At 43.8% G+C, this 12,563-nt stretch overlaps 1 protein-coding gene across 2 annotated transcripts; it reads left to right on the forward strand.

Annotated features, from left to right (window-relative positions):
* Positions 1–1,732: 1,732 nt before the first annotated feature.
* On the forward strand, positions 1,733–8,303 carry DYDC1 (DPY30 domain containing 1). 2 transcript variants are annotated; one of them, XM_083440654.1, is made up of 6 exons: positions 1,733–1,889; positions 2,382–2,573; positions 3,189–3,311; positions 4,170–4,265; positions 4,976–5,092; positions 8,084–8,303. In XM_083440654.1, the coding sequence occupies exons 2-6, from the start codon at positions 2,427–2,429 to the stop codon at positions 8,135–8,137; spliced, it is 537 nt and encodes a 178-aa protein (XP_083296780.1). In that variant the 5' UTR covers positions 1,733–1,889; positions 2,382–2,426; the 3' UTR covers positions 8,138–8,303. The 2 variants fall into 2 exon arrangements, with proteins under 2 accessions (XP_083296780.1, XP_083296779.1); XM_083440653.1 differs by having other exon boundaries at positions 1,741–1,904.
* Positions 8,304–12,563: the final 4,260 nt, after the last annotated feature.

Below are 12,563 nucleotides of genomic sequence, written 5' to 3' on the forward strand. Positions count from 1 at the left end.
GACCCGCTCTTCATTCAAAAATGCCAGGATGGAAATGTACACAGTGTAAATTTGACATTTTATATATATATATATAAACACAGCCAAAAACTTAAAACAAAATATAGACTTCAGTTACAAATAAAACTAGCACCCGCAGCAGAAATTCAAATGCGCAATACATCTTACCCATTCCCAGATGCCTGGGTTGTAAGCCAGAAGGCATTGTCCGTATACTATTTCAGTCTATAGCTTTTACGTATTAGAATCATAGAGTCGGAAGGGGCCCTGAGGATCATCTAGTCCAACCCCCTGCTATGCAGGAATATGCAGCTGTGCCATACAAGGATCGAACCTGCAACCTCAGCGTTATCAGCACTAACCAGCTGAGTTACACATTGGGAACCTGGATTGAAAAGTAACTAACAGCTAAATCCAGTGCTTTTTTTTTCTGGGGGGGACGCAGGGGGACACATACCCCTAAACAGTTTGTGAATCTAAGTTTGTCCTCATTGAGGGGCAGTATTTAAATATGAGTAGGAAAATGAGAGTACCCCTAAACATTTTTTAGGGGAAAAAAGCACTGACTAAATCCAATGTGCAATTACCCTGAACTGAGCCCCAATGTATCCAATTGGGGCTTACTCCATGGTATGTTAAACTTGCAACTTAAGGCAGCAGGCTTATGTTCACACACTGGTAAGCAGCATTGGATAAAGTTGTGTTTATCACTCAGTAACCATGCATAGGTTTGGGCTGTAATGTTTGAGGCCAGGGACATTTCAGGCAAAACAGTGATTAAAAGCATTTGGCCCAGCTTCACTTGAGAGTAATCACCATTCTAGGATTTCTAAAGAAGAGTGCAGTACAAAAGCCTGCACAAGCTTGCATGAGAAAGAAATGTGGTGGTAGAACACTCCCCACAGATTGTTGTGGAAGTCCACCAGCTATTTCTGAACATCTGTATTTGTGAACACTTGGTGTGCCCAACAGAAGTTGTATCACTTCTGTATGTGTCCCCTTCCTTCCTTGGTGTTGTTGCATGTCACTCCAATCTCCAAGCGGTGCAAGAATACAGGTGTTCCCCCGGGGTTCATGTTTCCTTTTGGAATGAGGCACAGCGGAGACTATGGTGTCTTTATGATATATGGGTTATTCACAGTGAGCCTCACACAGGCTATTACCCTCACTAGGAGGCTAGCTTGGCTATTCCATGAATTGGAAGCCTTGATTAAATTCTAACACTTGCTGGATCCAGGGATTAGAGGGGTCTGGCACCCAGTTTAACAGCCTAAACAGTGTGTATGATTCCTACCTTTTTGTTGTGGCTGCTAATTGGCTAAGGGAACCACTTAGCTGTATATACTGGAGGCTGAAATTAGCATTAATTTCTTGATAGATGCTTGTATAGGGTGAGTCAAAACAAGTACCTGTCATTTCTTGTTACAAGTGGAATACTGATGTGTTTACCTTAGTGGAAAGGAAAGGAATAAAAGGGGTTTTTAAACCTATCTTTCAAAGGTGGAGGTTTGTTTTTAAAAGCCTTCCTTTTCTGAATACAGTAATGTGCAAGCTTATAAATTACACACATTAATACAGATATCCAAAAATAAAGTAATGCAATGTAAACATTTCAGCTTCATATATTCCTTTTTCCAATTGATAACAATAAAAAACACAAAGAAATACTATCTATCCAAGAAGGAAGGAGATACAGAATCTTCAGGGAGATAGCAGCATAGGACTAGAACACTGGTCCGTTGCTAGGATACCAAACAGCAGCATCCAGACTTAACTGTTTCCATCTTTGGATACACACAGAGCTTATTCTATAGACAAGAGTGAAGAAAATACCAGTAAGGGTTTAGTCACCCTTGCATCAGGAACAAATTTCTCCTCTTCATATGAGTGTGAATTGTCTTTTAGTAAGTACTCTTTCCATGTTCTTAAGTAGATATCAAATGGCAGTTTAGTACCTACTTAGTTTGAATAGGTTCTGAAATCTGCATTGAGCTAATTCAACCGCCAGTTTACGCATCAATGTGGTTGGATTACCTACCATGGGCCTGATCCATCCCAAAGTCTGGCTTCTGTTCTGTTCTGCAGCTCGTGTCCATTTTCACAAGGCTTATGCAGAAGGATTTCAGGGGTGGATAGCACTAACCTGAAATAAACTCTTAGGAATTGCAGCCTTTAAGTTCCACAGAGCAAGCCTTTAATCATAGATTTCCACCAGGTCAAAGCTAGCTATTAATTTATTGGTTTATTTCAATATCTCGTCAACTTTTTAAACTGGTAAAGGTTGTCAAAGCAGCTTATATTTCTGTTTGTTAATTACTGTAATGTACATCTATTATTCAAAATGTTTTCCTCCTCCTCCCACTGCTTGCCACCATTTTTAGATCCAAAAGGACTAGTCACCGTCACAGATACTTGGAGAACTGAAAATGGAGACTGCATATCTCAAAAAATGCCTAGGCAGATGCTTGGCAGAGGGCCTTGCCGAGGTGGCAGAACGTCGGCCAGCAGACCCAATCCTGTACTTGGCATGGTGGATTTATAAATATCGGAAAAATATGGATGATGCACTCCACGTGAGTCCTCTGCTTCTACACTTAATATTGTCAGGCTCTTCAAATATTAAATGCTAATGCTGGTTATTATATTAGGGGAACAGTCTTGTGTGTGTTAAGTGAAAACACAAGTATCGGCTTTGCATCATTTGATGCTTGCTGAATGGCCAGTTGATAATCCTAGAGCCATAAATGACATACTTTCAGGGCAGGAGCTAAAATTACTTCGTTCCCATTCCCTGTCCTGGCATTCCTGTTATTAAATTAAAGGTGTTCACTACTGCCATTGTTAATAACGCTTGAGCAGAGCTTTACACCATAGAGGTGTCAAGGCTGAGCTATGCCCCTTTCTGCAGCTAGAGAGAGTCCTAAACAAGCAAAATTTTCAATTTTTTCAATTTTAATTTACTAATATTATTATTAGGCTAGGAACTGCATTCCTGCTTGCTCTGCTTGCATATTTGTAAGCAGACAAGATATTACTGTCAAGTCCAGATACTTTTGCTTAGCAATAGATCTGAGCCTCTCATTTTCTGTCGCCTGAACTTTTTGCTACTTTTTGTGAAGCTCCTTATCTCCTTTTCTGTTTTCTCTTATGCTGCCTTTTTTTAAAAAAAAAAACCCAATCATTTCCAGAGGAAACTGGAAAGGGAAGATCTGGAGCGAGAGCGTGAGGAGGCCAAAAGAGAACTGGAAATGATTGAAAGAATGAAGGAAGAAGAACTTTTGTTTCAGCAGAAGCTTGAAGAAGAGAGGCAGGTAGGGCAGAGCAACCAAACAGAGAAACAGTCAAAAAGCCCAGGCTGTGTGTGAGTGCTTCCAGAAGGGGGCATTATTATAAAGATCTGATTCCCCCCCCTTTGTGGCTAGCATCCACACATTCCTGAGGACCAGGGGGTAACCGGAGCCTTCCATTTTATGAACAGAAGAGCATTGTGCCTGCAACAAGGGATTCTTTTGAATGTTCTGAGGTCATACATTGATAATTTTTGAGAGTTCATATCTCAGAGATGAATTAAAAGACACCGGCAGGGTTTGTAATGTTTGGGCAGAAATGTACTTTTGCGCTAGCTAATGCAATTTCATTTAATACACCTGTGCAAGTCTGCTGAGAAGTAAATCTGGCTGAGTTCGGTAGGCTTTACTTTGAGGTACCTGTGTATAGGATTGCAGCCTTTGTGTGCACCATGTGTGGATGGGCGGATATTTTTCCTTTGGCTGATCTCTAAACCCAACCCACAATTCATAAACCAAAGCCAACTGGTCCTTTTTAAATGATATAAACTATTTATTCATACATAGGTGTGGGGGGAATCCTTGATTAAACATGGAACGAAGGCATAAGATTTTAATTTTTTCTGTGATCTTAAAGCAAGGAAGTGCCAAATTATATGATTTCTACTTTCACTGAGCAATCTAAACTGAACACCAGAGAAGTTGGCTCAGTTTGCACACAATGCTAAGTTGGCTGGTGGGTTTCATTTTTTTTAATGCCACACCCCCCCCCCCACCTGCCATGCAAAAACTCCCTGCAAATCAAGAAGAAAGAAAAAGACTAGCACATCAAGGGAGAAATTCATTTTCACCAACTTGCACTTTTGCACGATATGGCTGCAGGCACAAATGGAACGAGAACGGGAAGAACAAGAGAGATTAGAGAGAGAAAGAGAAGAAGAGCTTCTATTGGAGCAGAAACTACAAGCAGAGTTGGAGGTAGGATAAAATGTCCTTGATGATCATTTCTATTTTGCATGCCAACACTCATCCAATAGCCATCTTCCAAATTATGTTCCAGCAGCTTTCAGCTGAGGAATGGCTTGTTTCTCCTGTGATCTGTGTCCCCCCCCCCCCCGCCAAGTGTTCTTGCCTCCTGTGTTTGAAGTTTGGCGAGCATCTAGGCTAGGAGAGCCAAGCAAACCATGGTCAAGGATGAGTTTGCACATAAGGCCAAGCCATAGTTGTTTTCCCATCCTTTAAAACAGGACATGTGCAATAACAATAAGGGCCAATAACTGCTGGGCAGTGGAGCAGGAGGAAGTTACATATCACCAATTTATTTAAATTATTCCCGAAGAAGACATTTTTATGCTTTCATTGAAAAACAAGCAACCATCTAATCAGTCACGATTGGCCTCTGCTGACTATGGTGGCTCATTGTCTTAGTCACATTGCTCAGAGAATAGAGGGAGAAATTCAGTGGGTCTCAAGTGCTGCTGTGTGTCTCAAACAGGTCCCATTTGTTTCAATGAAATTTTTGTGCACAGGAGATACTGCCCATTCAGCTCAATGGTCTGAGAAAGGAGCTGGGGAATGGCTCGCACCTTGATTTTCGTGTGCTTACATATTTACGGCCTCATTCAGCTGAATACATTGTAAAATCGCTTGGATTTGCCGTGGTATTGAAAATGGAATTTGAATTGTAGGCAAAGGCAGCTGCTGAGAAAGAGACACCGTCGAAAACCTTAGCTGAGCTGACCGACAAATATGGGGCTCCTCATCTGAGCAGAGTTGATGAGATAGATGAAATTGAACAATCTGACGTAAGTACAACCAGATTCCTCTAAGAAGGCCACTAGCAGGACACGAAGGCAGGAGCTGTTTCCTGTCGCTCCTCTCCAGCGACTGGTTTTCATTGACATTTTGCCTCTGAATATAGAGATCCCATGGTGTTGTTGGGTTCATATGACCAACAGTCTTATTATCCTCCGTGAATTTTCCTAATCCCCTTTTACAGCTACTTAAGTAGTGACCATGGGACACAGGTGGCGCTGTGGGTTAAACCACAGAGCCTAGAACTTGATGATCAGAAGGTTGGTGGTTCGAATCCCCACTACGGCATGAGCTCCCGTTGCTCGGTCCCTGCTCCTGCCAACCTAGCAGTTTGAAAGCACCTCAAAGTGCAAGTAGATAAATAGGTACCACTCCGGCGGGAAGGTAAACGGCGTTTCTGTGCGCTGCTCTGGTCCGCCAGAAGCGGCAGTCATGCTGGCCACATGACCCAGAAGCTGTATGCTGGCTCCTTCGGCCAGTAAAGCGAGATGAGCGCCACAACCCCAGAGTCGGCCACGACTGGACCTAATAGTAAGGGGTCATAGAATCATAGAATCATAGAATCATAGAGTTGGAAGAGACCACAAGGGCCATCGAGTCCAACCCCCTGCCAAGCAGGAAACACCATCAGAGCACTCCTGACATATGGTTGTCAAGCCTCTGCTTAAAGACCTCCAAAGAAGGAGACTCCACCACACTCCTTGGCAGCAAATTCCACTGTCGAACAGCTCTTACTGTCAGGAAGTTCTTCCTAATGTTTAGGTGGAATCTTCTTTCTTGTAGTTTGGATCCATTGCTCCGTGTCCGCTTCTCTGGAGCAGCAGAAAACAACCTTTCTCCCTCCTCTATGTGACATCCTTTTATATATTTGAACATGGCTATCATATCCCCCCTTAACCTCCTCTTCTCCAGGCTAAACATGCCCAGCTCCCTTAGCCGTTCCTCATAAGGCATCGTTTCCAGGCCTTTGATCATTTTGGTTGCCCTCCTCTGGACACGTTCCAGTTTGTCAGTGTCCTTCTTGAACTGTGGTGCCCAGAACTGGACACAGTACTCCAGGTGAGGTCTGACCAGAGCAGAATACAGTGGCACTATAACTTCCCTTGATCTAGATGCTATACTCCTATTGATGCAGCCCAGAATTGCATTGGCTTTTTTAGCTGCCGCGTCACACTGTTGGCTCATGTCAAGTTTGTGGTCAACCAAGACTCCTAGATCCTTTTCACATGTACTGCTCTCAAGCCAGGTGTCACCCATCTTGTATTTGTGCCTCTCATTTTTTTTGCCCAAGTGCAATACTTTACATTTCTCCCTGTTAAAATTCATCTTGTTTTTTTTGGCCCAGTTCTCTAATCTGTCAAGGTCGTTTTGAAGTGTGATCCTGTCCTCTGGGGTGTTAGCCACCCCTCCCAGTTTGGTGTCATCTGCAAATTTGATCAGGATGCCCTTGAGTCCATCATCCAAGTCGTTGATAAAGATGTTGAATAAGACCGGGCCCAAGACAGAACCCTGTGGCACCCCACTAGTCACTCTTCTCCAGGATGAAGAGGAACCATTGATGAGCACCCTTTGGGTCCGGTCAGTCAGCCAGTTACAAATCCACTGAGTGGTAGCATAGTCAAGACCGCATTTTACCAGCTTCTTTACAAGAATATCATGGGGCACCTTGTCAAATGCCTTGCTGAAATCAATGTAGGCTACATCCACTGCGTTCCCTTCATCTACCAGGCTTGTAATTCTGTCAAAAAATGAGATCAGGTTCGTCTGACATGACTTATTTTTCAGAAATCCATGCTGACTATTGGTGATTACAGCATTCCTTTCTAGGTGCTCACAGATTGTTTGCTTAATGATCTGCTCCAGAATCTTCCCTGGTATTGATGTCAGACTGACTGGGCGGTAATTATTTGGGTCCTCTCTTTTCCCCTTTTTGAAAATAGGGACAACATTTGCCCTCCTCCAGTCTGCTGGGACTTCGCCTGTTCTCCAGGAATTCTCAAAGATGATTACCTTTAAGTAGTGACCACCATCTCCATGTCCTCTGGAAGGAACTTCTCATTTCCAGTGCATGATTCCATTGAGAGTGTGAGCTACTGGTGTGACACTCTTGCCAGGGTTTCTGGAATACTAGAGTGTGGGCAGAAAGCAAGGAGAGCGGTGCTGCTTACCTCTGCTTTTCTTCTGGGGCAGTGATTTTCAAGCATTTTGCCTCCAGAGGACTGATACTTGCACATGGTCTGGGTGAGTGGAGGGAGAAAATAACCTCAGTCTCATCCCTCCTGAAGTGGCAAAATGCAAGGATCCAGTAATGAGAGAATACTCTCTGGTGCCTGGGTTATTATAGGGCAAACTAGATGTGATGGCAGAAAATCTGCCACAAACACAACAAAAAAGCAAGGGGCGTTATCTAGTTTTAATAATAAAGGGAGTGGTTGAATAAAGAGTATAGAGAGATCTCCCCCTATCTGATGCTTGCCTCCCTGAAATATACTCAGAGTCCTGCAGTGATTTCATGCTCTTTATCACAGCTTGTAAAACAGTGATTGAATTGACCCCCAAACCTCAGGCTTTTATATACATTATTTATGCAATGAGTCCCATCTGATTGGCTGATTCTGCTTCCTTCCTGGAGCCTGATTGGTCTTTTCCTGCAGGCCAATCAGTTGTTGCATTCTAGGATCCAAACTTGGTACATAACATTCCCTGCAATGATCTCTCTAGGCAACTTTTTCCCAGTTGAGCTCATTTCTGATATTAGAATAATGGAATCGCAGAATCGTAGGACTAGGAGGGACCCCAGGTGTCATCTGATAAATTCTAAGAAACACCCCCTGAAATGTTTGGGTTGAGTTTTTGTTCACTGAGTAGTCTGACAGCCATTTAAACACTTCCCCCTCTGCTTTTTTCACAGGTCATCTTAAAAGTTCCAATAAGTGATAACTTTCTCCCTTTCTCTTTCTCTCTTTTTTCTTGACTTCCAGCATGCACTGACTACAGTAGCTGAGACAGAGGAAGGAGAAGAGTCGCCTGTTTGAGAGATATCTTTCCCACCTGCAGCTGTTTATTCCAGAAACTTCAAGGGCTGCTACAGGTGTGGATGGCTGGTATCTGTTTTAGGGTTACTAAATACAATGAATTAATGCAGCTAAAGAGCAAACTCCCACCACCAAAATATAAAATAAAAGCAAGTTGTATAAGGTAGTCCCTGTTTACTTACCGGACGAGGCGGTGCCTTCATGTACAATATAACCCAATCACTAGTTGGGAATAAACAGAACTAAGAGCCCAACAGCAAGACCTGGTTCAAGTTAGGATGGTCCTCTCTGTTGTATTGGCACTGAGGTTGTGCCCAAGGTTGCCATGTCATAGACTTCAAAACACTGCCTCTCTGGGGAAGACCAGAGAGGGCAGAGAGCAGAGCGGATTCTAATGGGTCAGGGGTCATGACTGGCATTGACAGAATCTACATCAGGCATCCCCAAACTCGGCCCTCCAAATGTTTTGGGACTACATTTCCCATCATCCATGACCACTGGTCCTGTTAGCTAGGGATGATGGGAGTTGCAGTCCCAAAACATCTGGAGGGCCGAACATTTGGGGATGCCTGAATTCCACATGGTCACTCATGGGTGGAACAAGACAGGTTTGTGGGTGGAATCAATAACAACAAACGTTTACTAGAGACACTCTGAAATTCATTTCTTAACACAAGCATCAGCATAAATGCATGTTTTTATCATATTTTGTGCCATTTGGACCCCAACATTTCAGGTGTGCACATGGGGAATTTGCATTCCCTAATGGGACGCGGGTGGCGCTGTGGGTTAAAGCCTCAGTGCCTAGGGCTTGCCGATCGAAAGGTCGGCAGTTCGAATCCCCGTGGCGGGGTGCGCTCCCGTTGTTCGGTCCCAGCGCCTGCCAACCTAGCAGTTCGAAAGCACTCCCGGGTGCAAGTAGATAAATAGGGACCGCTTACTAACGGGAAGGTAAACGGCGTTTCCGTGTGCGGCTCTGGCTCGCCAGAGCAGCGATGTCACGCTGGCCACGTGACCCGGAAGTGTCTGCGGACAGCGCTGGCTCCCGGCCTCTAGAGTGAGATGGGCGCACAACCCTAGAGTCTGTCAAGACTGGCCCGTACGGGCAGGGGTACCTTTACCTTTACTTTAATGGGACTCCAGTTGGCCTCCTTTGCTGTGAAATTCTGAAATAAAACAAGACACATTTACACAGAAGACACCAAAAACAGAAGAGTTGCCCCTTTTATATTAGTAACAAAATAGGTGGAGTATGGTTTTTATTTTAGGATTATATGATTATATTTGGATGAAGTGGTGTTGCTGTTAGAAAAATATCTCCAGATATGTGGATTTCTCCCTCTCCCTCTCCCTCAAATGGTTCTTGCAGGTTTATTGAGCTAAACCTGAGACCCCTTACGCAGACACTGAAAAGAATGCGTTGATAGTAATATGCTCCTCACAGCTGTTGCCATCCTACTAGTAAGGATGAAAACAGATATGAGGCCCAAAATAAGGTCAAACTGAATTAAGCAGTGTAAGTAGATGGGCTCCTCTCAAAGCTGGAATTCTCTGTGTGCATATCCACACGCTAAATGGAAGTTACACATAAACTTGTTCTTTATTAAGAGCCTGCATTGCAGAAGCGTATGTGTATTGAGCAAACCTTAGCCAACACAGTTGTGACTTTCTTTCCCATGTGTTGAACACTTAGGATATTATTTGCACCACAGTTAAATAATAGGCCACTTTTCCTACCTTGGGCAAGTGGCTGCTATCAACGCAGAGTGGGGTAGTGAGGTTAGCCCTGTGCCCAGCTCACATCCATATATTGGATGTTACATGTAATACCAGGCATGGGAAATTTACCATGTTTCATGTTATGGGCAAGTGCATATTGGGCTTTATAAACCTACATTTAAGTTAGATGTTCTGTCTGACCCATGGAGGTGAGGTAAACCTAGGGAGTGAGGCAGGCATGCCCCAAAGCAAAACAGGCAGACAGGATTCAGTTGCCCCTTAGTGCCACACTTATACCCACTTTGCAGACATGTGCAAAAGCTACAGTACAGCCACAATGAAGCAAATGGCCTGAGAATATCCAAATGCAGTTGGCTAACCAAATATTGCATCAACACAGTTTATGTTTATTTGTATGTCACATTTCCATTATATTGTGCCCCAAATAGCTCACATATTCATAATCACCATATCAGTAAGTGCAACAAAAATCTATTCATAAAACATTGTGCGGAGCAATACAAGCTAACCTAATCAAAGCTGTAGATGTAGAACAAGTACTTCCTGGTTTATTTGTGCAAGGAAATGATGAAACAAACACATTTTTCAGGAACGGTGCCATTTTGAATTAAACTGCCTAGTATGTCAATATAGAGAAATCTGGATAACGTAGATGGAAAAAAAGATCTCGTTGCTACATCAACACAATGGCTCCAATTGTGTATCTTTCATAATGTTTGATGGAGAGTCTGGAGTTACCAACTTTTGACTTCAAAAAATTTGGGCCTGAGGCAGAACAGGCAAAGCCAGGACAGAACCTGATGGGGCAGAGCCAATGCATGGCAAGTCAGGGTGGAGGCAGGATGGGTTCTGGTGCATTGGACAATCATAGAATTGTAGCGTTGGAAGAGACCACAAGCGCCGTCTCATCCAACCCCCTACAATGCAGGCATATTGTTACCCAATGTGGGGATCGAACCCTTGACCCTGCAATGAAGAGTCTCATGCTCTACTGACTGAGCAGAACCCAGCATAATTATGCAAGCCTTGGACCAGAGTTAGGCACACTTGTTGCAGAATCCCAGTTTACTCATTTTCCAGACTTCTCCTGTTCCAGCTAGCTGGCCCAGAACCCTTAATGGCTGGCCCAGAAAAGTGTGGGCTTGCTGGCAACCCTACACACACATACCAAGGGACTAATGATTCGCCGAGGCTCCAAGGTTTGTTTCCTCCACATCGTTCCCTATGGACCTTGCCTTTTGAAACGCTTCACAGAAGCTGTGGGCAACATCCTGTACAAATGCAGTGACCCATTGCTTCTTGTAAAGCAAATTTCCATGTGAGCATTAGGAGATTACAAGGTGTCACTTAACAACTATTTTGGAGTACTTGTTAAAGGAAGCCTGTTACCTGCTCTCAGGAAAATGTAGAAATGCACCAGTATTATTGCGCTTCCTGAGATTTGCCCAAGGCCGTGTGATGTATCGGTGACGTGAATATGGCAGGGACTTGAATGTGGGTTTCCTGTGCTGGGCAACCAACACTTGACAACTGGCTCATAATGATCTAAGAGCCATTGTGAGTTCATCACACAACTTCAGGGAACAGGCTGGTTCATACACTGTGTCTGTAAGGTGTCCATGCACCCATGTATAGAAATAATGCTAGAGGTTTGTATGCGCTTGCTCACTGTTGCTAAAAAATTTACTGCAAACCACACTGGTTGTATGATCCATCCACCTTGTTTTGATGATGGACAAAAAGCTAGGGTGGATATGTGCATCTCACAGGCATTTAAGCTCATAAACTTCAATTCACAGTCAATATTTTATAGCAGGTTCAAATCCCCACGACGGGGTGAGCTCCTGTTGCTCGGTCCCTGCTCCTGCCCACCTAGCAGTTCGAAAGCACATCAAAGTGCAAGTAGATAAATAGGTACCGCTCCAGCGAGAAGGTAAACAGCGTTTCTGTGCGCTGCTCTGGTTCGTCAGAAGCGGCTTAGTCATGCTGGCCACATGACCCAGAAGCTGTACGCCGGCTCCCTTGGCCAATAAAAGCGAGATGAGCGCTGCAACCCCAGAGTCAACCACGACTGGACCTAATGGTCAGGGGTCCCTTTACCTTTACCTTTAAAGTTCATTGACTCACATGCCTCACTAACCATATATATGAAGCTGTTTGTACACTCCCATGATAATCTTATCCGATTGTGGGAAAAGATTTTGTTTTTTTCTCAGATAAAATGCACTTCTTCAGTCCTTCACTAGGCAGTGTGTTTGTGGTTAAATGCAAGAGGCTTGATTGATGATAGGATCTGCAGGGGAAGAAACCGCAGGATGAAAGTGAGAGGAGTCAAGTAGCAAACGCAGACCCAGATCACAGAAATAAATCACATTCTGTGACACCAAACAACTCCAGTTCCCTGCGGCTGTGTCTCAGATGAGTTTCTGGGTGTGTGGCAAGAAACCGGCCAATCGTTCCTCTGTGTTTTCACCCCACCTCCCAAACAGGCTCTTGAACACTGGCTATTGGCTGCATTGCAGCACACCTCTTGGTTCATTATTATCTCAAACAATGTTGTTTTTGCTATTTGTACATGGATCAGAAAGAGAGACAGAGGCAAAAAAGGGGGTAGGAAGTGGACGGATTTATTTATTTAGCCGATAACTGTAAACTTATGAAGAAACCAGCACTGGTGACCGGTTAT

Source organism: Podarcis tiliguerta (genome assembly GCF_965153285.1).
Source record: "Podarcis tiliguerta genome assembly, chromosome: 5".
In the NCBI taxonomy this organism is placed as follows: domain Eukaryota; kingdom Metazoa; phylum Chordata; class Lepidosauria; order Squamata; family Lacertidae; genus Podarcis; species Podarcis tiliguerta.

Coding starts and splice junctions, on each gene's coding strand:
- DYDC1 (XM_083440654.1), top strand. CDS start 2,427: ATGGAGACTGCATATCTCAAAAAATGCCTAGGCAGATGCTTGGCAGAG. Junction 3,312..4,169: donor AGCTTGAAGAAGAGAGGCAG/GTAGGGCAGAGC, acceptor ATATGGCTGCAG/GCACAAATGGAACGAGAACG. Junction 5,093..8,083: donor ATGAAATTGAACAATCTGAC/GTAAGTACAACC, acceptor CTTGACTTCCAG/CATGCACTGACTACAGTAGC.